Raw genomic sequence first — 25,347 nt, forward strand, 5'->3', positions numbered from 1 at the left:
ACCTGTAACAAAGTCGCAGAGGTAACGTTAATCCCATGGCCTAAATGCACCTGTAAAACACTGACTAAAATTAAATATGTCCATTTATCAGGCCAGCACTTTCACTAACTTCCCTTTTTATTAATGAATTAACGCTAGGTTGCTCATGGGAGTGACGTAGAGCTTACCTAGAAAAGTCAGCTAACGTTAGCTAGCTAATAGTCTGTAAAATTAATCACCTTTTCATGATCTAACGTTAGGTTGCAGAGCTCATGTTTCATTAATCTTACGTTAGATATTGTTGGTTAACTCTTAGATGAATAGATTAGTGTACATTATTGTAAATAGTGGTTGGAAAGCTTCTAGCGTTAAGGGGGCTGATTTGACAGTTAATGTAAACGTTAGCTTCTAAATCAAACCAGAGTGAAACGTCAACACAGGTTCCAGCTGTAACTTTACTTTTTCCGATTTTGCACCAAAGCCTTGAAAGCTTACACAACACGATCAGATACACTTACATTCAGACTTGTGCTGTTTTAAAGTCTCAAGGCGCCTGGCGAAATATAAGCTAGCTAGACTACACGGAAGCAATAAGAGAGCAAACATTTGATGGTTTAGCTAAATTAGCAGTGCAACGGTATGGCTAAAGCTTTCACATCTGACAGCAAAGGCCAAAAGCCCCCATGGCGATGCAAACCCCATTGAACGCAGATCTTATATACCAGCGAATCGATTTATATATTATATTTGTACAGAAATACATAATTCGCTGTAGATGCTTACCACTAACAACAAGGAAGTTGGCTTGCTGGATGGCTAGCTTTTCTGCTAACGTTAACAGTAACTAGAACTAGCTGACGTTATACCTCACTACTGCATGCTATAAGAGCTAACGTCTGAACTTCAGTAAATGGCTAATTGACAGCTTATTTCACAGATAGTTGCAAGAGTGTACTTACCTTTTAAAGAGACGTACCCACATCTGACTAATTACTAATGTTTCCTTTTCGGTGTCCTCGGGTTATTCTTCCTATGGTGTTGCAGCATCCAGTGATATGGCGCTGCTAGGAAAGCCCAGTTTGCTACTGACTTGTCTCATGTGACCCAACCTTCACTACGGTCACACCTTGCTGTAATATGATGCATACCACTCATTTTGGATAGGCTACAGGAAAAAATAACTGGTAAGTACCTAAACTAATGTTTAACTCTCCGTCTCCTGTTAAAGAAAGGCTGATCTATGCTCATTCATGGTCTATCTGAAGTTTCAACTTGCGAATTGACCTTAGTTGCCAGGCCTAATAAACATCCAGAAATATTGGGGAAAGGTGAGAAGTATTTTTTTTTTAACTAGGCAAAAAAGTAATTAATATGTTAAAAAGTTATTTATTTCAACTAAAATTGTTTCATTGGGTCTTGCAGTACATGTTCTGGGTCATCCATTTACAAGGTAGACCTGGATTACCACGCTGGCCCAATGGGCACAGGCCCAGGGGCCCAGTTCACAGGGGCCTTAAAACACCAAGCAGCATAAGCTGCTACTCCAGGGTTGATCCTTGAGAGACCTTCAAAAAGCCCCTCTAGCAACACAAAGGGCTACATGCCTTCCAGCCTGTATGGTCAGCAGTTGCTCACAACCAATATCTCCTATAATATAAAACTTAAAATAAACATTAAGTAGACATGGGAGAGCCGGGACAGTTGGAATGCGGGACGAATGAAACATTCAAATGGGACGAATTAAACAGTTTTCTCTGAATACAATGATGATAGACAGACATCCTTAGGTCAGAACATATGGGGCCCAATCTTACACCCGGCGCATTGTGACCCCAAACGCGACGCAAGTCTTGTTCCGTTCTCACACCCTAGACAGTGATGAATTTTCCGCCCCACGCTACAGTTCAATTGAACATTGTGCCCACAGGCATGTTAAGGCGCATGATCCAAAAATCGCTATCTTAAAGCCACTAAAAATCATAACGCCACTGACCTAGAAAAACCTGGGCTTAAGCGAAAGGCGCATGTACAGGTATTTTGAAAACACGAAATGTTGCAGCCCTTAGCAAAGAGTCCCAGGCAACGACTCGTCTGCAGGATGAATATACTTTGAATTTTTAATTCAGCCATTCAAACATTATTGGGGTAAGTGTTGATTTTTTCAGACTATGTTTTTTTGTTGCCTATGAGACGGTGAAGTTAGTTTTAGTTTGCCTATGCGAGTGCATGTAGGCTATACTGAACACATGTTTTAGTAAAGCAAGGTTTAGTGGAAGCCTATGAATGCGAGATGTCACTCCCATTGTTTTAAAGGATGTCTTTGTTAAAGAACTTCACTAAAAAAAGTAAAAAAGGAAACACTTTAATGGCATACATTATGGAAGCAAAATGTACAGCAATAAATGCAGTTGCAATAGTTAATCAACAAACATTGAGTGGAGACTGCTTATAAACCTTCAAATAATGTCAAAAAATATCTAGTTTAATCTATCTTATGCTTGTTACACATACTAAAGACTATACTGCAGCATAGTGGGGTGTGTGTATGTGTGTGTGTGTGTGTGTGTGTGTGTGTGTTTGTGTGTGTGCACACGCGCGCATTGTCATTACATGTCATGCACCTGAGTTTTTCAATCTAGTTTTGTGCATTTAAAAAAGAAAATAATGCATCTGGTAATACCTCTATATTGAATAGATTTCTCAGATTTACCTCCCAAAGGAACATGTAGAGCAAAATCTAGCTCTTTTCAAACATGTTCTTCCCACATATCAGTTTCAGTCGACACCAAGTTTAATTCTGTATTGGTAGCTGAAGTTGTGGCGGCTGCAGTTTGTCTGGTGAGGATTACTGGCTCTTAACCGAGAGCTTGTATTATGCTGTGGAATCAATTCTTGTGCCTGAAAGAAATTTGTATTTAAAAGAGGGCAGCATCATCCTCCTGACAGGACCCAGAGGTCAGTACGACATTGTCCAGCCCAATTTCTCCCCCTGCACCTCTGCCACGCTCGGCCTCAAAGATCACCTGTAAAGTACAAATCAGCTTCAGAGGGATGCAGTGTCTCACCCCAAATACAGTATACATTTACACTTACAGTTACATTTGACTTTTGACAGCATAAAGATCAAATAGTTTCAGGGCATATCAGTGAATAGTAAATTATTTTTAAACTCTTTTATATAATATATATCTTCTAATATTTTCTTTTATTATAAATATAATAAAATAATAATAATATATTTATCAGGGCATTGCTGTAAAAGAGCTTAATGCTCAGTCAATTTCCCCCAGAATAAACAACAATTGATGATGAAAAATAATATGGTTGTCAGAATGAATTCTGAGTTCATAAAATTCTTCATTGTTACAGTAAATAATGAAAGAAAATACTAGATAATCATATGAAAGACAGCCTAAACAGCCAAGTAAATACATTAATGACATCATCTAGATTAAACTTCCCTCACTTTATTGGATTCAGGTGATGCAAGAAGTTTAGATAATTTTGACACAAAATACTTCATAACTTTTCATATTAGCATTATGGGTTACAGTCTTAAATACAAATGACTTCTCACTAGCCTGTTTGTGTATTGTTACATGTTAGTATATTGAAATAGGCATTTACTTACATAATAGGACCTGTTTGAGTTGAATGCATCAGATGACAGAAGTGTCTTACCTCTTCTGGCGCTTCATTCTCCCATGTGATGGTGAGAAGCTCTGTCTGCCACTCCTGCTGGCGGGCATGTCTCTTCTCCCATAGCTGGTCATTGTTGTCCAGCAGCACCCTCAGAGTGCCCACCTGCTGCCCCACCATGTGGTGGTTAAAGGTCAGGCAGAAGCTGCCGGCCCTTCTAGCCCGGTCATTAAGAAGTAGCTTGAGCCGAGCCACATCATTCTTCTCTCCCAACAAGCCACTTACAGCCATATAATACTCCAGCCCTTTAAAGAAGACATGTCACTGATCACTTACACATTACTACACTACACACAGTTCAGTCCAGCTCTTTGGTCACTGATATTAGTCCCATATGTTTGGGACGCTTACGGCATGAATGTGAAATATGGGCATTATTTGATAAATGCTTTAAAATTATATTGCATTTTATAATGGAATGAATAAATTTAGAGCCAGCAGAGTGAGATTTTACTGATGTTCTAATAATGAATACTGTGCAGTTTTATGCAATTATTGTTAATTGGCATGGCATTACCATTGTCATGGTAAGAAACCCCCCAGTCCATGTCATCTTCTTGGTCTTGCATCCACTCGCAAGCTCCCTGGTCAAAGTTGCAGTCTGTGATGAACTCTTTCAGACAGCAAAATAAAGTGAAAAATAAACTGTTAGTGATTTCCTAATTGGAAAGTCTGAGGAATGTACAAGTAAACAAGTAAAATCCATCTTTACCATCTTGTGTTGGATCTATTTGTATCTCCCTAACTTCAGTTGGGGGACCATACACCGACTTGAAGTCCTCTGCAGCTGGAAAAGATAGCCAGGATTAAGCTTTACTATGTTAATATATCTCCATGTCAAATCATTTTGTATTTATACTATATTCCATTTTTTAGATTAATAAAAAGAAAACAGACTCAAAGTGTCATACATTTGTATGACCTCAATGACATGACTGCATTATGCAAAGCATATTGCACACTTAAAGTACTCTGAATGTATTTTTAAAATGATGGACACCTGTGTTGGCAGCATACTTATGATATCATGTTCCTCCCACATATTCCTAACAAAACATAGAGCTGATGGATAATGTCATGATTTTGGAAGACTGTAATATTACCTGGAATTTTGAAGCAGGAGGAATTTGTGTCCTCAGAGAGATACTTTTCAAAGGTATTTCTTTCACATAAAAAGTAGATATGTGCGTGTACTCACCTGCCTACCTGTCATTTTGCCATTTAAAGACGCAGACTAGAGGATATTGCAGTTTGAACCCCGTCAGCCCCTCAGATATTCCCTTGCAAACTCTATAAGCCCTGCTAGACAACCAGATGGAGCCGAGCTTTGCTAATTGGACAAGAACAAGCAGAAGGCTGGTGTTTGAAGGGCTTTCTGGTATGATGACAGAGGATCCCTCAGAGTCAGGCATGTTTGCTCAACAGCTGTTTTAAAGGATGATAATAAGAGGCCCATAGACTTTGCCCCCCTCTTTGCCCTGAGGACAGGCCACCGAAAGACTTGTGTCTTGGGGTTCACACACACACACACACACACACACAGACACACACACACACACACACACACGTATGCAGCCGGCTAACACTTGTTGAATTCCTCCCTGGAGCTGATGTATGTCTCTGAGCTTGTCTTCTCTTGCTCACTGAGACTAGACAGAGGTTTCAACTTGTCTCTAAAGATGGGGATCAGCAGCAAAGACCTTGGATTGTTACCGTCACACTCGGTTTTCATGCATGCTCATGAACTGGAGGCACTGGACATCTGGAGTGCGCTTTCACTGAGTTAGCCTGTGCTGTTTTTGCTTTCACTTGTGCTTTCACTATGAGTTCTGCTGCCTCATATTTATTACACAGTGACGTCTGATCCACTGCAAATTGATTGGGATGTTGAGACTACAGATCATTTAAGGGTTGGAGGAGTTATGCTGTTATCCATGATTTGTCAGATTTCCCCCGAGGTACTGTGTTGCTACCCATATTAAGCACTTTTGTAAACTGATTTCCTCTACCTCTATATTTGAGATTGTGATAAGGCAGGACAAAGCACACCTTGCTAGCAAAGGGCGCCTTGCTAACATATAAAAGCCACCAAAGTTAATGCTTGTGTCTGCATTGCAATTATCTACTCACACACACCCATTTGTTGTTGGTTAAATAGACAAAGTATACAGTACAAAGATGTATAAAACATAAATATGCCTCTGGTGTGTGACAATTATTAGAATGTGTTATCTGATTTAACATAATTTGAGATTCAACAATAAGGTGGTTAGGAGGAACAATCTGCTATGTGCTAGGTTTATGTCCCATGATTTGCCATTTAATTGCATTCAGTACAACATGCAAGAGACTAGTAATGGATTTTGCCCTGATGAAGGCCTAACATGTTGGCAATTTTAACATAATCAATTATGATTAAGCCTATTAAAGCTTTTTTAACTTTTTTGGAAGAGTGCCTTGGACAATCCATCCTTATACATATATTTTTTTCTACCAAAGAGCACCTTCACAAATACTTTAAATTACCAGTAGCATTACGCCGCAGCCCTCCAAACTCGTTCCAATGCAAGAGACTAGGTTGGGCTTGGTGGCTTGAGTGATTTATGGAATCTGTGCACTTGCTATGCTGTACAGCTAGGGGATGTCCCGCACCTTAAGGAGATAAGCAATCTCACAGCCACAGCTGCTGGTGGTTTCTTAGCTATTTAAAACAATAGGAAAGCTGTTTTCAGCAGAAAGAAATGTGAAATTGACATATTTTTCCCAGCATATTTCTAGAAATTATGTATCTTTTTGTATCTAAGAGAAGAATTTTGCAGAAGAGCATGAACAGACAAGTCCCCTACCCTTTTAGTCCAGGAGTCTGAGTTGACAAACCCCATTGCTCAATGGTAATCCTCAAGTTAATGCAAGCAGCTCAGTGCAACATGAGCCCTGCACTATCTTAAACAGCATATCTCAGCCTTCAGTTACTGTGACAGTAAACCTGCCATTGTTAAACTCTGACCGAAATTGTCCAAGAACTGTGTATCACCTGATAAAACCGCCAAAAAAAAAGTCCAAATTCAAGCAGCTCCAGTAATATGTGTATATTTTTGATCGAATGAACTCAATGGATTCCTCAGGGGTGCCTAAGATATCTGAGTAGAGTCTCTCTCAGATTAGCTTGAAAGGTTATATTGCTATGCTTCAATTCAATTTCAATTTAATATAACTTATAGAGTGGAACATTGCACATGCACATGTCTCATGGCGCTTTACAGAGTGTTAATGCTTGAAATGCTTGAATTTAGTACCGAAGTAGTAATAGAATGGGAGGTGGTCATATCTAATTATTCCAGTGGAAGAATCGTATGCAGCCTGGCAGACAGACATCCTTCAAAGATTGACCAAGAAATATGAAGCGATCAAAATATGTGGAGTCTGGTTGTGTTGCTTGTAATTTGGGCTGAATTCAGAGTCCATAAATCAGCCTCAGCTGTGGTCATCAACACTGACCATTGGAAATGTAAAAGGTAAATATGTTGATAATAAAGAGTAGTTAGTAGTAAAAGTTAGTAGTACAAGTGAACTACCCTTGTTGGAATGATGATGATGATTTGTTTTTAATAGAATGCGGAAACTTACTGAAAACATCTCCTCGATGATGTTCCTCATTGTCTATATAATTCTCCTCTCCGCCATCTCCCCTCTCAGGCTCTTCTTCCTCAGTCTCCTCTTGAGGAAAGCTCTCAAAGTCTGTAGGGCTGCCTATGTAGACTTCTCCTTCGTAGTCGAAAGGCTGAAGACGGGGTCGGGGAGCTCAGTCACCTCAGGCTCAGGGATCACGTTCTTCTGCTCGATATCAGGCCTGCGAGGCTTCACTGGGGAGTCTGGGATTGCTGCAGGGACAGGATAAGGGATGCATCTGTCAAAGAGATTTCTGTGGATGTTTTTTTTTTTTCTCATTCTGGGTGGGTTTTCCTCCCTCAATTCCTAGATGAGAAAAACAAACTTTACCTGCGTATCATCCCAATGCTGCTATATGGGGACAGTTTGTGCAAAATTATTTTATTCGAGATTTCAGCATTTCAAACACCTCATAAATTAGCAGACAAATGAGGTTTCTCATTCATGCATATTTGATATGTCATACGGACAAGCTAGAAAGCATGTGCCCTACGCAGTGGTTGCAACTACCGTATAAGCCATAACCTGCTCACATGCTGGCTGCAAGGGGCTGAAACAGTTGTGTAGAAGTGTGCAGATAGCCAACGCTGAAGTCTAGTGCAGGAAGTGGACAGCATGAAGCATTAGACTATCAGTGAGAGTGCAGAAGCAGCAGAGAGAGCGCAGGGGATGCTTGTGAAGGGCAAATGCTAGCAGCCTTGCTTTCATTCCCATCCAGTCTCACCATTGAGGAACTCATCTGCACTGCCCTTGTCTCCGTCCCACGCACCCTGATAAAAGGGCTTGACTATAAAACATAAAGGCATCTTCATTGGCAACAAATCTGCCGTTCCCATGATGCACCTGGAAAAAAAGAATCCTCCTCCTCCTCGGTGTGCCTTGTCTCCTATACTCTTAAGGATATCCTGTTAGGCTCAGGGATTTCACATGCTTCCCCCTTTGCCAGACACTTCCCTCTGTCCGTCAGATCATAAGGTTCCCTACAAAGGCTGATATTTACACAGGTGTGATTTCAATCATGGCCTCTCCCTGACTAACGTCTGTAGAGTTCAATAAGGTCTGAAAACAGGAAACTGCCTTTGGCAGGACATGTAAATGTTGACTTTTGTGTCTTTTTTTTTAAATGAAGATGAAGTATGGGGCTGAGGAGCAAGTGAAAGTGTGTCAAAAAGATAGTGAATTTACCATACATAAACACTTCAAATCCCATGTAATCAGGATGTCAGAAGGATATGAATTTATCATACATAAACACAGGCCTCTAATCCCATGTAATCAGGGTGTCAGAAGGATAGTGAATTTAACATGCATAAACGCAGGCCTCGAATCCCATGTAATCAGGGTGTCAGAAGGATAGTGAATTTATCATACATAAACGCAGGCCTCGAATCCCATGTAATCAGGGTGTCAGACAGATAGTGAATGTATCATAAATAAACACAGGCCTCGAATCCCATGTAATCAGGATGCTATGAAGAACATCTCAATGTCATCAGTGTAGAAATTCTGCATGTACAGTATGCATCCTGTCTTAAGAATAGTAGTCTTACCAGAGCAGTCAAAACCACTGCCTCTGAAGCCTTTCTTGCATTTGCATTTGTACGATCCTTGTGTGTTGAGACATTCAGCATGATGGCTGCACTTGTGGGTCCCAGAAATACACTCATCCACATCTGAAATATTATCATGACATCCAATCATTAGCCTTGTCATGTTGATTTCAATAATGACTTATGTCTAGAATTCTCCTCCAAAGTATCTCCTTACCTACGCAATCATATTTTCCATCAACATATTTCAGGTCAAACCCATTCTGGCATTTGCAAAAGTAGCTGCCAAATGTGTTGACACATCGCCGGTTGTAAGGACAAAGATTCTGCCCCGTCACACATTCATCAATGTCTTGGAAAGACACAAAGGCGTTATTATGTCATAGTGAAAGCAAAAGAGTTATTGTGTCATAGTGAAAGCATTTATAAACATCCATAATTTTACATTGAGAAAACAAATGATGTTGTAAGGTGAAGGTTAAGATTGTATGGCCAGTTCCCATGTTTTACTACTTTCAATGGAACAATATGGTGATATAACTCTGAATACTCTTTAAGATTACAGTAGAAGAAACTCTACATTACTTTGGTCCAGAGTTCCCAGACGATGGGGCTTTTATGTGGAGGGCCTGGAGCCAGACCATTTGTGAGCCCATATAATATGCCGCTTTAAAAGGCTCTGAGTGACAGCTGACCTTTTTATGTGGTATCAACGCCAGTGGTCAGTAGCACTAAGGAACCTGTACAGTCAGCCTGGCTTGACTAGAGATTGATGATGTGCAGCATGTTCTGGGTCTGTCCTCCCTCCCCCACTCACCCACGCAGGACCTCTCGTCTGGCCCCAGCTGGAGGCCCATGGAGGGGCAGAGGCAACGAGTCTCTCCCTGGACCTCCTCACAGCCATACTGACAGTTGGCCAGGGTGCAGGTCCTTGAGTCTGCAGAGCCACAAAGGAAGGGCAGAGTCAGGGGACCGCTTCGTCACATTTACAACCCACACAGTTTCAGAGGAGGTTTCCACTCACTGGCACAGGAGCCGTCGGGCTGCAGCGTGTAGCCGTTGAGGCAGTAGCACATGTAGCTGCCATGGGTGTTCATGCAGCGGTGCTCACAGGGCCGTGGCTTCAAGCCGCACTCGTTCAGATCTGAACAGGGCACAATTCACAGAGACAGAACCGGATGACGAGGCATCCACGAATTAGACAGAGGTCAAGGCGCAAAGAGGGCATAATCAACCCTTCCCATTAAACTCACTGACCTTGACTACAGCTCCTTCCTGTGAATCCGGGAAGGCATTTGCATTTGTTGGGGCCAACGCATTCTCCATGCTCGCAGCCATGTTCACACTGAGCTGGTAAAGTATTCAGGAGAGATATTAGAAACAGAAGTGGTGGTTAAGAGGGATTTTATTTTCCTGGAGGCAATTTTCTTCATTTTTTTTTCTGATGGATACCATTCCCACCACAATATATTGAAAGTAATATCAGTTTCTGTCGAGGCTAGCAGGTTTTTAAAACATGAAGTGCTAAAATATGAAGTGAAATAGTTGAAGAACAGAACATGATGAAAAGCTCATCAATCTACAGTTGTTGGACTTTGGTAGTTGGACTTTGGTAGTAGAAACTACCTTTATGTGTTGGTACACAGCCAGTATGATACATCACAAAAGGAAAACAAAAACTAAAAGTCGAGATTAATATTTACCTTCACATTGACCTTTGCTGTTTTTCTTCCAACCATAGCAACATTCTAGTTTTCTGCCATAACGACACACACCAGGATGACTGCCTGAGATTTGTCTTCTTTGCCTTGGTTTTGGGGGAAGAGAAGTTACTCATGTAAATCAAGCATGTTAATCAGGTTCCTTCTGAACCAAATAGTGATGAATACAGTATTTACAGTTACTTTTTGACATATGAAGGTACTTCTATGAATATATCAGGGGCCTGCTTTCAGTCTACTGGGGTAATTGCTGTGTAAATGGCTGGATTGTGGAAAACAAACAGATCAAAATAAACAACTCCTTCTTATCTGTGCAAGAGACCCTTAACGAGGGCACTCATGCAGAGAGGATATAGGTCAAGACAGTCTCTCTCTCTCTTTCCCCAGACAGACTGGAGTGTTAAACAGACACCTTCAGCGGGAGCGTGTGCTTCTACTTTTACCACATTTCCACTGTAATTAAAGCCCTGCCTCAGGAACAGATGGCACGTGATCACTTTTAAAATAGCTCCACTAAAAGTGCAGCATGTTGCCCAAGATATATTTGTGTGAATCCAAGATGGCGTATCAATGTAGTCTTCATATAGAAACTGTTACTCTTGGCAGTGCAGATGTCACACAATACCTGCCTCTCCGCGTCAGCACTGCTTAAAATATGGGTTATATGTGCTCGTAGCCTATTTACGCTCTCTAAGAGTGTGTACTGCCCGTGTCAATGGCCCAGATGTTTCACATTCTGGTGGCTTCCTAAAAGCAGCCTGGGCTCCAGGGGGACGGGAGGAATCTGAGACCTGATGGATATCAACCAGAATAGTCTGCCAGAGAGGGCTGCATCGGCAACAGGTGTCCCCTTCCCCCCCTCCTTTTACTGGTGGAATGAGTCCAGTTTAAATGGACAGAATGTCATGCCATGCATAGTCAACGGTGTGGGCACAGTTGGTGTGGACAGTGTGAATGTCCATACATGCCACCAAAAACAATTATTTTCTTACAACATATCAACTGCATATTTTCCACTGAACAACCTGTAAGATCTAAGATTTTAGTGCATTTAAGTTGCAGATTTAGAGATGATGCCATGATCACAACTCTAATGGCTGGGCTATTGACGAATTATATGTGGTTTTATTCCCATAATTGCTAAGGAATAGTTGTGCGGTATTCCTTAATGCACGGCACCCGCAGACTACAGTTCTCCAGGCCTTAGGCGTAAATGACAGGACAGCTGAACAATGTTGTGCATTGAAGCCCTTTGAAGTTACAGTACAATACAGTAATTTAGTGTAATCTGTGATGTCTATGTAACTTACCTGGAGAGGTTGGCACATTCAGATGTGATACACAGCAGCAGCAGCAGCGCACTGATCCAGGTGAGAGACTGCATGTCTGTGAGTGAACGCAGCCCTTTCTTTCAGCGCTTAACTTCACACTCGTCTGTCCCCGTGGCTTTTATTCTCCTGCTTTTGTTCTCCTTCTCCCTGAGGCGACACACTCCATTCACCTAGGCAAGACGTCCACGCAGGAGGCTCAGTGAAGCTGCAGTCTCTTGAGCTCACACACTCACTTGGCTTTGTTCATCTGCTTTCCACGCTGTCCTCTCTTCTTCTCTCTCTCTCTCTCTCTCTCTCTCACTCACTCACCCATCCACACATATGCACACATCCACACATAAACACTCTCTCCCTTGCTTCTGAACTCAACCCCATATGCTGTGTGTCTCCTTTTCGCTCTCTCTCCTAGTTGAAATTCCAGAGGTGGGCTGTCATTACAATGAGTGACACAGGGGTGGGAGCTCCGGGGTTGGGGTTTGTGTGTGTGTGTGAGTGTGTGAGTGTAGATCTGGTTTGGGGTTTGTGTGTGTGTCTCTGTGTGTATATAGAGTAGCATTAGGGGTGGGGGATGTTGGGTTGTGAAGGGGTACTCTGAAACTTTATACTGGACTAGGTGATTGATGAAATAAGTCTAGAGTTCTCTTCTCTCAGTTGGCAAAAAACAAAATCAAGCCCACCGGTGATAACCTTAGCTGCTCCCTAAAGGAGTGTGTCGGCCAGGGAGAAAGACATATGTTGCTAATGGCAAAGGTCTGCGCCTCTCAGTCAGTGGTGCATGTCATGCTCATTATGGCTACTCCATAGGTTGCATTTCCACAGGCAGGGATTTTGTATACATTTAGCCATACAAAACATACCTTTGGAGCTTATTATCTGGAAGCTAAGAGAGCCACTCAACTAGCACACAGGTTGGTCAGTTCCAGCTGTGTTGGTCTTTGATGTATTGCTTATAGTTTACACCACTAAAGTGTTGCTTGAAAACATGCTAATTCTGTGTTCAAGAGGAGATAATGTCTGCTATAAAAGAGTTTTTATGAGTTTGTGAGGTTTTAATGTCATGGCTAACATCTGGTCAAAGAGAAGGATCCTGACACCTTTCTGCCCTCTGGGAATGCGACATTGTTTTGGGTAACCTCTCTAGCCATGATACCCTTTCTTTCACTCTTTCTTTCTTTCGTCCTTGCTCTCTCTCTCTCTCTCTGGTCCTCTCCTTTTTCTCCCTCTTTCCATCCCATGTAGCCAATTAGAAATATGTTAAGGTTATTGGCTTCGTGTGACACTTTATGCATCCAAACCCATGTTTTACAAAGCAAGCTGCGCTCCAAGTTTCATTACAATGAGAGGTGGAGGAACAAAGGAAATGTCTCTGACATGATGAAAAGAAAGCTGTGCAAGACATGGCTGACCCCTCCTAGGAGCGGATATGCCACACTTGAGTCTGCAGGAGCTGCTGGTGGGGTGGGAAAGTGGTCCTGAGTGAGTTATGGAGAGCAGGAATGTAGACAGGGGGGAGTTCCTCACGGTTCCTGCTGCACTGCTACCATCATTAAAGAGCAGCGGAGAGGAGAAGGCAAAGCCCTCCGGCTCACCAAACCCCTCCAACACGTACTCTAGTCTAGACCACTCCAACCAGCTGCCTGGAATCTGGAACCAATCCCATATCCTGCACTTAACATCGTATCCCAGAAGGAGAATAATTCTTGGTTTGTGTGTGTTTGCATGTGTGCATGCTTGTGTGTGTGTGTGTGTGTGTGTGTGTGTGACTGATTGACCTTAACAGCATAACAGAAACAATCTGCAGGTTAGTCAGGCTGCAAACTTTGGCAAATTTCAATCCAGACTATCTTCAGCCTAATGAAGTCACATTAATCAAATCTCATGCTTGACTAATGTAATACATGATTACAGAGCATCTCTTTTGGTTTAAAATGCAATAAATTGTGCAGAAATTAAATGCTGCAAAAGTAAGTGCAAAATATGCAGCATCAAGTTCAGTATCAAATATGTCTGTCACACAAAAAGTTACTTAAGGTATAGGAGAGGTCATTTGGTCTGTTAATGTGGAATATGTCCTGTGGAATCTTATATCTTTATATGCCAATGCACTATACCTCCTCATTCCTTAAACATGCTTTTCGATGGACTTCAAATAGTTTTTCCACAGACTTCAAACACGTAAGATATGCTATGCACCAGAATCCCCATCTGCTGTTTGTGAGGGAGTCTGAGTGAATTGTTGTCCTAGGCTGTGCATTTTTGCCATGACAGCTCCTCCATGTGTTATCATCACTGCCACATTACCTGATGAAACAGAAAACGGTGTGCTCCCTTCTGCTTGGAGCAGACTCCGGCTTCTTGGCCCAGGTGTTGGGTTTGGGGTTGCTCTTTGAAACCCCCTAATCTCTCATCAGCCATCTTCAGTCTGGAATGTTTGGCTGGAGACGTGAGCTAAAATATGACTTAATAATCATCCCCAGCATTAAAGCAGCTGAGCTCTCTCACCTACCACACAACACCACCTCAGCTCTTTTTGTTGATGTTGCCATGGAAGCCTTTGTTCTTCTTGAGGTGTTAAATGATGTGTTTCTTTATTGCTTTCCCCCTCCACATCTCAAGGCTGTTGGATTCTGTGTTATTTTGTGTTGGCAACGCCAGCAAATGGTTTTGTTCAGTATCACATTACATGTCACACATTCCTATTGTTAACAGAATAAATTGTGACACTGTGGTGTAAGATAAAAATAGATATCACATTCCCCAACATAAAATAGTTGAATAAGGAGTTTTTGTATCACACTCTTCCAACTGAAACAAATCATTACATTTCATCACATATTTTTTGCTATACATTCATATTACACGGTTAATATAATATGCTGTTATTTGAAACATTCCTTTTTTTTTATTTGTGCTATACTGTAGACAAACATGTCATCATCACTTTTCCACCAAGTGTAACGGTAGTCAGCTGGTACATAGCAGTACATTGTGTAAACCTCCCTCCCAATGCCGTCGTGCTAGTGAGAGAGCTTTTAGCTCAATTGCTACACTCCCGATCCGAGGTGCTGCGGGTTTGAGCCTGGGCGAGTGCAGGGCTGAGCTGCATGGATCAACACAACACAGGATTCATTGGTGCCATGATCCGGTGTGCCAGTTTGGCTGGTAATTATGTTAACTGGTGATATTTGTATAAAATCAGTGAATATTCAACAAGGCCCTTGCCTACTTCTTAAGAGCGCTCGTGCCTCCGCCACTCGAGTGCTGGAGGTTCACATTTTCATGAAACCTACAGTGAGTGACAGAACACGAAGAAAGATCTTGCCGAAAACACGTGGACATCACCGGTTCATGTCTAATGCATGTTCACTTAAGCATATCCACACAATATGCTGTGCAAACAGGAAAGTCTGAAAGTAAAACAACAAAGGTTTTGCTGGGTTTCGAACATGAGTCTTGCGGAGGTCAAGTATTCTACTAAATCAGCTCTGATAGCATGCACTACACCCTGACGAGCTGACAATCAGACCAACCTGCAAAAAGTAATTTCAGGGAGGTATCCCGAAGACCCCCTTCCCAAAAAAAATAAATTAAATAAAATAAAACATATATAAATTAATTATTTTCGCCTATAGGTATACTTAGATACTGAAATACAGATGAATGTTTGTTCAATAATGTCTAGTCAGTACACCAAATAAGGAAGGCCTACAGTATAGATAGAAATTGTGATGATAAAATATAGATTTTGGTATAATATGCACATGAAATGACACTTGTTCAACTCACCTTAACATGTCTTTTGCAATCATTTAACCTGCCATGGGCAATAAGTCACTGTTACAAACAGTGCAGCATGCAACTACAGTATCATTATTTTTACTCTTATGAGACAAGGATAGGCCTACTGTACACTTTTGTCTAGTCTAATGCGAAATGGGTCTTAAATGTTCATTTTTTTGGGGCACTCTGACTCTGCCAGACGCTCCTGTTCCTAGATACACTGAACTGATTAATTTAGTTCGGGATAAAAGACATAAAAGCCCGACAACATTGAAAACTGATTGGTTGATTTAGCAAAACATGCCAATCAGGATGCGTCTTGCTTCAGGCACATGCGCACCACCCCTCCCTCTCTCTCTCTCCGTTGTGTGTGCGCTAAACTCAGATGCATACGTGATTTGAAGTCTCGGTCTTGCGTGCACGCTTTGGCTCGCTCGCTCTAGATTCCGGGAGATTTTATCTAATTTGCAGCTATCAGGGAGCTACTATCAATATACGGGAGACTCCCGGAACTTCCGGGAGACTTGGGATGTCTGAGTCTATCATAGTACCTTACTAGCCTACTGATATCCTGATATCCTTAACTGGTAACAGCCAATGACATGAGCAAACACAGCGAATCCAAGCCTTGAATGCAGTTGCAGTCTAGATTAATCTTTGCCTCACATACTAAAACAGTTAGCCTACAACAAACTGGCATGACCCAACTTCAGACGTTCATTTTTGAGGGCAGAAACAAACATTGTGATTATTATGCGCAAAAATTATCAAGGTCACTTGTTAACCTACCAGTAGTGCCACCAATTCAGCCTACCAGTGCCACCAATTCAACCAAACAGAAGTAAAGCCATTGTTGTATCTCTCTCTGTAGCCTATACGATCTTCACATTAAGTTAATGCGTATGTTGTCTTGTGACAGCTTTTTTGTCAACTGACACCAATATCTTTATCTGTTATAGCAATAGGCTACATCTAAGTAGGCTAGCCTAAGTTAATGTTTTGCACCAGGCTGCTGAAAGAGCATAGCCTAACCTGCAGATGGCCTTGCGTCTAATATAGGCTATGTGTGCTGCAGCAATAGTTGAAAGTAGAGAGTATTGAAACAGGTCAAAATTGCGATTTTGGGTCGAGACAGACATGCCCTAATATGGATCTAATGAAATTAAACACAACTGTAATCAGTTGACTTGTGGCACAGGTTGAAAGAGACTGAAGTGCTGAGATAGGCCTATTCTTCATGTGAAGTGGCCCACAATAACAATGCTAAATGATAAAGTTTGCACATGACTGACATGTTTCATTTTTACCCCCAAAACGAAATAAATTGTTTAGTGGGGTCATGCCAGTTTGTTCTACATCACTTAGGTTTTGGTATGTGAGTCAAAGATAAACCTACTTTATTGTAAGGCTTGCATTTGCCCATGTTAAATTGTGAGATCACCAGTTCTATATTCATTCGGCAATGCGTAGTGAAGTGGTGTTGGCTTTGTAGAAGTAAATCCGTCAGATTTTCTGTCCATGACACTCAAGGTTCGAATTCCATCTACCTCTCTAGTGTTGTTTCATTTGATTTTTTTCTGTTTATACAGCATGCGTAGTATTTGTGTGGATAATGCTTAAAGAGACATGTATTACACATGAACTAGTAAGTTTTCAGTGATATCCTATATCTGTTCTTAAGAAGTAGGCAGGGCCTTGTTGAATATTCACTGATTTTTTGATGCAAAAATCACCATTCAACATGATCACCAGACAAACTGGCACACCGGATGGGGAGTGAGGTTTGGGGTTGGGGGGGGGGGGGGGGTAACAGTAGCCAGCTGGTAGGTAGCTGTGCAGTGTATACGTTGTCTAAAACCTCCCTCCCGAAACCTTATGAGTCTTGCTAGTGAGAGAGCTAGCAGCCTGGGCTTTTAGTTCAATTTCTATCATGTTTGACTCCTGACCCCCGAGTGCAGGGCTGAACCGCACGGATCAACACAGCACAGGTTACACAAGCCGAAATAATTAAATTAAAACATGAATACATGTGTATCAAATTCATTCAGAACACTTTAATACTGTGGGCTGGAAATGGGGAACTAATGAAAATTACCACCAGAGAAAGTGAAAGCCTTGCATGAAATGTGTCAAATTATTACACCAACAACACTGGAAATCTGTAAACCAACTCAAACGCCTCCTGAAAGTGAGGTTTAAAGGACCAAATGCACAGAGATGTGGGAGGCAGGAGTTGTCTAGGAAAACAGTATAGCATAGCCATAGCATTAATTTTTTATGCACTTTAGTCCACAAGTTGATTCTAGATAGTGACCTCTGAGACTTGTACTGAAGTCACATCTGGTCCCATCAGACAAGACCTGAGCAGGCAGTTAATCATGAGCTGCTAAACATAAAAGTCACAGGTCATGGAACATGGCATGCCTGCTAGCTCATGATGAGTACTGGACCGGATCACAGATAAATCTCCTGCGGCCCTGTCAGAGGGCAGCCCCATACTGACCACGTCCTCTCTCTAGGCCTGTACCGCCTTCACTCGGCTTTACTAGTAGTTGGGACAGTTGGTCCACCTTCATGGTTCTATCTACTAAAGCCTGTCCACAGAACGTCAGGGCACACATTCATATCTGACTTATTAGCCTTATGCAATATGCACTATGCTATAATGATAAGGGGGCATTTTAGATGAGTGGCGATGCAATTGGTGAGAAAGTACCTGGAATAGGAACAAATTGTATAAGCATGAGGAACATTATTAGGTTTATTACTTCTTCGTGCACTTTGATCGTTCTTTGGGGCAGCAGGTTTATTACTATGATTATGGTCTGGACAGAGATGCAACATTGTGTCACTCGCTCTCGCTCACCCATGCAGACACACATTGTATAAGCATGAGGAACTCACTGACTCACTCACCTGAGAACTGTGGACTGGGAAAGTTGCTGACTATATTGCCGCTCCTCTCTGCATCATTATCTTAGTCCATGAGGCAACACAGTGAAATGAGGCTGGGCTCCCTCTCTGGAAAACACATGGTGAAAATGTGTGACAACACTGAAATTAATGTTTGAGTTATCTGGCTCTGGCAATTAAACTGCAATCAGATGACTGATTGAGTCATTAAGATTAGCCTTATTGAAGGTCATTTGAGGGTTTGAGATAAACATTGTGGATATTTGTTTATGACAAGACTGCACTTAGAAAATATGGTGTTGCCCCTGCCTCTATTATGAGAGAGTACAGTCTTCCACCACATGAGGGAGTCGTGGTTGTTTCACTGTGATCAGATTAGAATCTGAATGGATATCAGCATCTTTACTAAGCAAGTGACATCAAAGTGATTTCGAGTCTGCCTACCAACTGTTAAATAGTATTAAGGGGACAATTGCAGATCTTCAATTGTACAAAAATCGTACAGATAAATTATATAGTAGAAACGTCAGTCAGTTAATATATTATTCTAAATGTGTGATAAATAAGTGTTGTTGTGTATTATTGTTGAGTTAATATTTAGATCTTGTGAGCCTTCGAGCTAGTAGAGGTCATGGGGTGTCGTGCACTCCCGGCAGACAGGCTGAAATCTCAGCAGCAGTGGAATTTTACCAGAGGAGGAGAATCTCTGTCACAAGAGGTCTCCCTCTCCTCAGCAATCCGCCTGTAAAGAGGAAGTGGCGTTTTCTGGCATCCTGAAGGAGAGAACGGCTCAGCCCACGTGAAAAGGAGGGGACATTTGTTCTCCCATTTTGTGTTTTATTCAAAAAGAGAAAATGTTAATGTTTTTTGGAGAGTGGTGGAACTATGAATCATTCATAGAAATCTGTGTGTGTGTGGTAAAAAAAAAACTCCAGAACTATTACTTTACACAGTAACTTTCGTTTTCAACAAATGGTTTGTATGCTGTGTAATTAGTTTTAGTTAGGTGCTGATTTGGCATTAAGCATGCTCTCATTTTGGTGTGATACCCTGCTAGGCTGCAACAACAGTCAACTTTAATGAGTGTCTGCCTTTCATTATAATGCAGCTTTGCTTAGTGTGCCAAACATCTATGACTGATCTTTTTTTTTTTTTTTTTTTACATCTAAGCTAGTCAGATGCAAGTGGTCATTTGAACCATTTCCCTATATGGGGCCCTAGTTATCAATAATGCTTAAGTCACATCCATTCAAGCAGGTATCTGGTTGTAGCTTTGACTATAAAAGGAGCGAGGAGAGTGTGGAGAAGTCAAGCTTAGCGTGTCACAACCACATCCTGTCATCAAGTGGGAGGTGAGCTGTGTTCAAAGATCCACTGTTCTGACTGGCATGACTGCCTCACAACATCGAAACACATTCTGCAAATGTAAAAGGCACTATGTTGACTTCATTAATTAGCATTTTGCTTTTTAACTGCACACATAACATGAAATAGTATTAATAGGATTTAGTTGGGACAGGTTTAAACATGGCATACAGTAGATGTTGTATGATAGCTGTTATTTCTTTAACAGGCTCTTTCTCAATGTGTTTCTCGTACTCACTCTCTCTCTCTCACTTACTTACTCACACTCTCTCCCATTCACTCTCTCTCTTTATCTCTCACACACACACACACACACACACACACACACACACACACACACACTCAAGCACACACAGATGTATGGAGACACCACAATGCATTATCATGTGTAGTACAAACCATTGAGTGAGATGAGAGCTGGCACTGTAAGCTACTGTGCTGCTTTGATGCATCACTGTACAACAGTTATCCTGCTTTTGTGCTCTCTGAAACAAGGAGCCATTTGACACATCAGTGCCATGCAATGCCCGCACTGCAGGAAATGGGTAGTTCAGATAAGGGTAGAGCCTGGGCACAACCCTGATACACGCCTGAAGATGCACACCACTCTCCATTCACTTCCTGTTATCACCAGGGAGAGAGAGAGAGAGAGAGAGAGAGAGAGAGAGAGAGAGAGAGAGAGAGAGAGAGAGAGAGAGGAGCAGACGTGGGTCTATCAGCAATTCAGATCATTTTATATTTATGTTTTCACATAGATACATCCGGTTGTCTTTGGTTTTTACGGAATTTCAGAAACTGACCAAAGCGGTTTTACTTCAAAGAAACCCCCCTTTAAAAAAAAAAAAAAAAAAAAATCCTCTTTAACAGGCTGTGAGGTGGAGAAAAAAAGCACCCAGCAGACTGTCGTTTCTAAAAATACTGTTATGACATGAGTGTGGCCATGTTCACAGATACTTGGCCATTTAAACAGTTTAAGCACGGTCAGTTAGTGTAAACTGTATGTGACTGCATCATTAGTTAATCTGTTAAATTTGAGCTGGGCTTAAAAAAAAGAAATAACATTTAATTCCTGTCTGTTTTGTGTGCAGCTTTTCAGACACATGTGTAATTGAAAGACTCTGAGTGAAATCACTTTGAATCGCTCTTTGGGGCAGCAGGTTTATTACTTCTTCGTGCACTTTGATCGCTCTTTGGGGCAGCAGGTTTATTACTATGATTATGGTCTGGACAGAGATGCAACATTGTGTCACTCGCTCTCGCTCACCCATGCAGAAGGTGACGGTTGGGAGGCTGCTGGTGAGGAGAGAGGGGATCTCTCATGGACTGGGCCCCTGCCAGGCCCCAGCTCATGCATTATGTATGAGACGCCGTTGTTTTACCCGAGTGGAGCGGCTGGATGAAGATGTTGCCACTCTCCCTGGAGGCCCCGCGCTATGGCTGACTATTACTTATTCATCTGCTTTGGCTGGACAGATGAGCTTATGGTGGCCTATTAGGCCGGCCTGCGACAGACAGACCAGCTGACACCAACCATGCTCCTGTGTCTGAGTGTGCCGCGCCATGCCATGGCCAGAGAGACTTCTCCACAGCATATGGCAGCAAATGTCCTGGCTCTGCTATTGATTCTGGACTGTTGCGCTAAGCTCTTTGGCCAGTTAGAAGAAAATGCAAGTCATTGTGTGAAGCATATGTAACACACGTCCTAATGGTGGCCCCATCTGAAAGAGCTGAGTGAGTGGAGTCTCTGCAGATCAATACAGTAGTGATGTACCGAGTGAATCAGCTTCCTCTAGACAGCATCCTGCTTGCAACGCGCCTCACTTCCTCAACAGGCGGCCAATCAAGAGGAGACAGCTCAGACATATGCAGTTAGTAAAAGGGCAGACTTGACTGAAGAGCCAGGTTTGGCAGGAGTCAGACACATCTGCTTCCACATGTCTCCCAGCCGTGCTCTCTGACCTGTGGGGGAACAGCATTAGAAATGGCATTGTCGTTGTGAAGGGTAGCCGAGCAATTATCCTTGACCACGCCAGTGTAGCTCTGCAGCGGGGCTTATAATTAATCTGTCCAGAGAGTCCCAGTGTTCTATTCCCATGATCCCTGAGAAATCTGCTCCTTTAGTTCCACAAGAGAACACATTCAACAACATCACGCACTCACCATCAGGAATATAAAGAGTAAGCTGTTGCTCATCATCTTTTCTATGCCAATTCTCTTTATGTTTGGCTGGCACAATATTGTGCATGCATCATAGTGGTTGCTACTAGAATGTTCTAGTAGGATGCAGTGTGGATGACTGCTCTGAATTTGTCATCCATCACAGGGAGAGAGATCTCCTTCTGGGTAAAAGAATGGTTATCATCCCACTCACTCTCTACCAAGACCACTTCCTGATCCCCTCCATGACCATAGCAAACGCCCGGCTCAGGCTGTCATTCACATCAGGGTGTGTCTCCAAGTAATGACAAAATATGATCCCAGAGCAACCAGACACAAATATCATTACAAAGCCAAATGTTACACAACCCAAAACCACACTAGTCCAAAACAATTGGGCAGGAATGTTCTGACTTATTTGTTGTAATAAATATCCTAATCAGCTTTAATCTCTGTTCTTTGTCCCAGCCAGCATGCAGTGCATGTTGTTACTCTTTGCTAAGACGTCAATGTTAGACTCTCGAGATGTAAGCTTTCTCTGGACTCTGCTGTTCAGCATGAAGATCCATGTCCTTTCCATCAAAGGCAGATAGATGACCATATTATGGAAGTTAGTCATTCAAGACTGCTGAAATATAAAGCAACATGCAGAGGCACTGTTTAGACTGGTTTAGATTTATGCTGTAGCTGGCATTTCTGGTCCTTTCATGTCCATGGGTTGTAAGAGCTCCAGTGATGGCTGCCAGCCTGACCTGCTGAATGTGTCTGACCCTAAAGGTCACAGTTGAGCCGTCTCCTTACCCTGCTCCACAGGGGAGTGCATGAGCTGTGGGCAAATGATCCTGCACTTACAAAAAAATGTGTTTACAAAGCTAACATAATGCAAAATAGCTACCACTAATATCTACCACCAAAAGTGCACTTACTGGCTGCTATTGCTACATTTGCAGACACTTTCTCTAATGAGCATTGCATGGTTACTATAGTGCAGTAAAGTCTGTGCTCTCAACATAGTAACAAAATCCCCTGAGACTGAAAACACATGGTTCCCCTCTGATATCAGCTCAGCAGCTCATATCCTCTTTAAACTTCTTTAAACATGAGAGTCTTGATTTGACAACTATCAAACACACACAAAACCGAACTTCAGTACAGTTCCCAAGCCAGGAAATGTAAGGTTTCAGCTTTATTGAATTAGCCCAGTGGGAACAGCTTGTTTGTTGCAGAAGAGGCCAGCTTCCCCCCGCCTGGTCAGCTTGGTGAATATAGGAAGTGACCACCTGCAACAGGAACAGAAAAACATAAACACAAAGATCGGAAGACGGAAGCTACAGAACCAAACACAAAAAGGGGTCTGTAAACTCCATAGGTTGAACACTCTCTCTCTCTCTCTTTCTCTCTCGTTCTTCCTCTCTCTGTCTCTTTCTCTCACACACATACACATACATACATACACACACACACACACACAGACACACACACACTCACTCCCATTCATATATACAGCCTACATATTGTAGGCATAAACACACTGACACACACAGACACAAATATCTGAGCACACATGATGGTATCACAGTGTTCAGGAATGGTAGCTACGCAAATTCAAAATGTTTTCATCAAGCAGGCTGGATCTGCTGGAGGCTTCAGCGCATCTCGTCTGTAAAGCCATGCTGGACTCTCTGGGTTCTTGCCCCGAGAGGATAAACATCTCATTACTGCCCGGCTTTATTTCTCATGAATGCTGAATTAGTGTTTGTTTTACTATATTACCCCGATACAGCTTGCAGCAGGCAGCACAAACAAAGGAATGTTTGTTGACCTGACCTTTACTGGCACCTGAATGCCATTTCAGGAGACCGGCTTTACTTGACTGCAGATTAACCCCCTGCACTCCACGGCCGTCCCCACTGTGTGTGTGCATCTGCAGCATGTGCAGGTTGCAGGCCCCATACCCACACTGCTGTGCAGTGAGGTGGATCATGACCCAGTGATTAGTCAGAGGCTCTCTTTGCACGCACCTTCTGCTCGGAGCGCCGGGCTGCTGTCAGTCTGCTGCTGCCACTGTTGACCACTTCCTCTCCACACAGCATTCGCGTCACAAACTGCCAAGCACAGACGTCGTTGCCCTATTGGAGCTCAAGCCTGTCCCATGGTAATGTTGAAATGTACTGAATGGGTCACATTAGTCAACGTCAGTGAGAAGCAGAGGAGAGCACATCACAATGTGAAGCATTCAGTTTCAAGTGAAATCACAGGTCTTTGCCCTGCATGATTGCAGAAGTGTGAGAGAGAGAGTTGAGGGAGATGTGTGGGTGAGAGAGGATGTGATGCCAAGTAGAAGCGATCTGAAGGCACTGCATGTCAACAGCACACATTTCCTGTTCTCTTCTTGAGACAATGATTTCTGCAAGCTCAGAATCAGCGAGTGGATCTTGAGTTGCAGAAGTGGAACAAAGCAAACGATTGTCTGAACTTTTCTGCTGTGGTCAGATGTGTCTGCTTAAAGTAGTCTGTATTTCTTCTCACAGTCACTGTGATCTCTCACGAATGCATTTATTTATATGGTTTCACATCTGTGATCTGCTTTAGGTGTTGTGTGTGGACAGGAAATGTATCTATGATGTAACATGCTTTTGCCATGAAGATGAAACTGGCTCTGAACGGGCTTCTCTCAACAGTCCCCATGGTGGTGCTGGTGGCTCTGAACGGGCTTCTCTCGACAGTCCCCATGGTGGTGCTGGTGGCTCTGAACGGGCTTCTCTCAACAGTCCCCATGGTGGTGCTGGTGGAGGCCCCATGGGGTTGGCAACAGGGCTCCTCCCTGCACGTATTGTCCATATCCACCCACACATTCAAAACAACACATGAGACACATTGAGGTTTAAAAAAAAGTTGTTGACAATTGTGTGTTAAAGAAGAGAAAAAGTTTATCACTCGACTGCACACTTCCTGCCTCATGAGTTTTCTGCATTCTAGCGTGCCAAACACATAGATTACTCGACGGTCAAAATTGCTATGTAATTCAGTGGTGAACCATGAGAGTATACTTAACACATGCTCTTATTTAGCAGGAAGCCTGAGTTCACATTTCCTCAAAGTGCTCTCAACTCCACTGCAATGTGACCCTCTCAGTGTGACTAAGGTCACTGGTATCAACAAGCATCCAAACGTTTTGGCAAG

The 25,347-nt window shown here is 42.4% G+C and overlaps 1 protein-coding gene across 1 annotated transcript; it reads right to left on the reverse strand.

Annotated features, from left to right (window-relative positions):
- Positions 1–2,325: 2,325 nt before the first annotated feature.
- On the reverse strand, positions 2,326–12,392 carry egfl6 (EGF-like-domain, multiple 6). The gene is given in 14 exon segments (XM_048239696.1): positions 2,326–3,002; positions 3,661–3,923; positions 4,196–4,291; positions 4,391–4,465; positions 7,306–7,479; positions 7,482–7,559; positions 8,072–8,134; positions 8,898–9,020; positions 9,115–9,249; positions 9,715–9,834; positions 9,922–10,041; positions 10,155–10,247; positions 10,601–10,704; positions 11,929–12,392. Coding segments are annotated over 14 exon segments (1,626 nt in total). The 5' UTR covers positions 12,003–12,392; the 3' UTR covers positions 2,326–2,894.
- Positions 12,393–25,347: the final 12,955 nt, after the last annotated feature.

The sequence above is a fragment of the Alosa alosa genome, chromosome 3 (assembly GCF_017589495.1).
Source record: "Alosa alosa isolate M-15738 ecotype Scorff River chromosome 3, AALO_Geno_1.1, whole genome shotgun sequence".
Lineage (NCBI taxonomy): Eukaryota > Metazoa > Chordata > Actinopteri > Clupeiformes > Clupeidae > Alosa > Alosa alosa.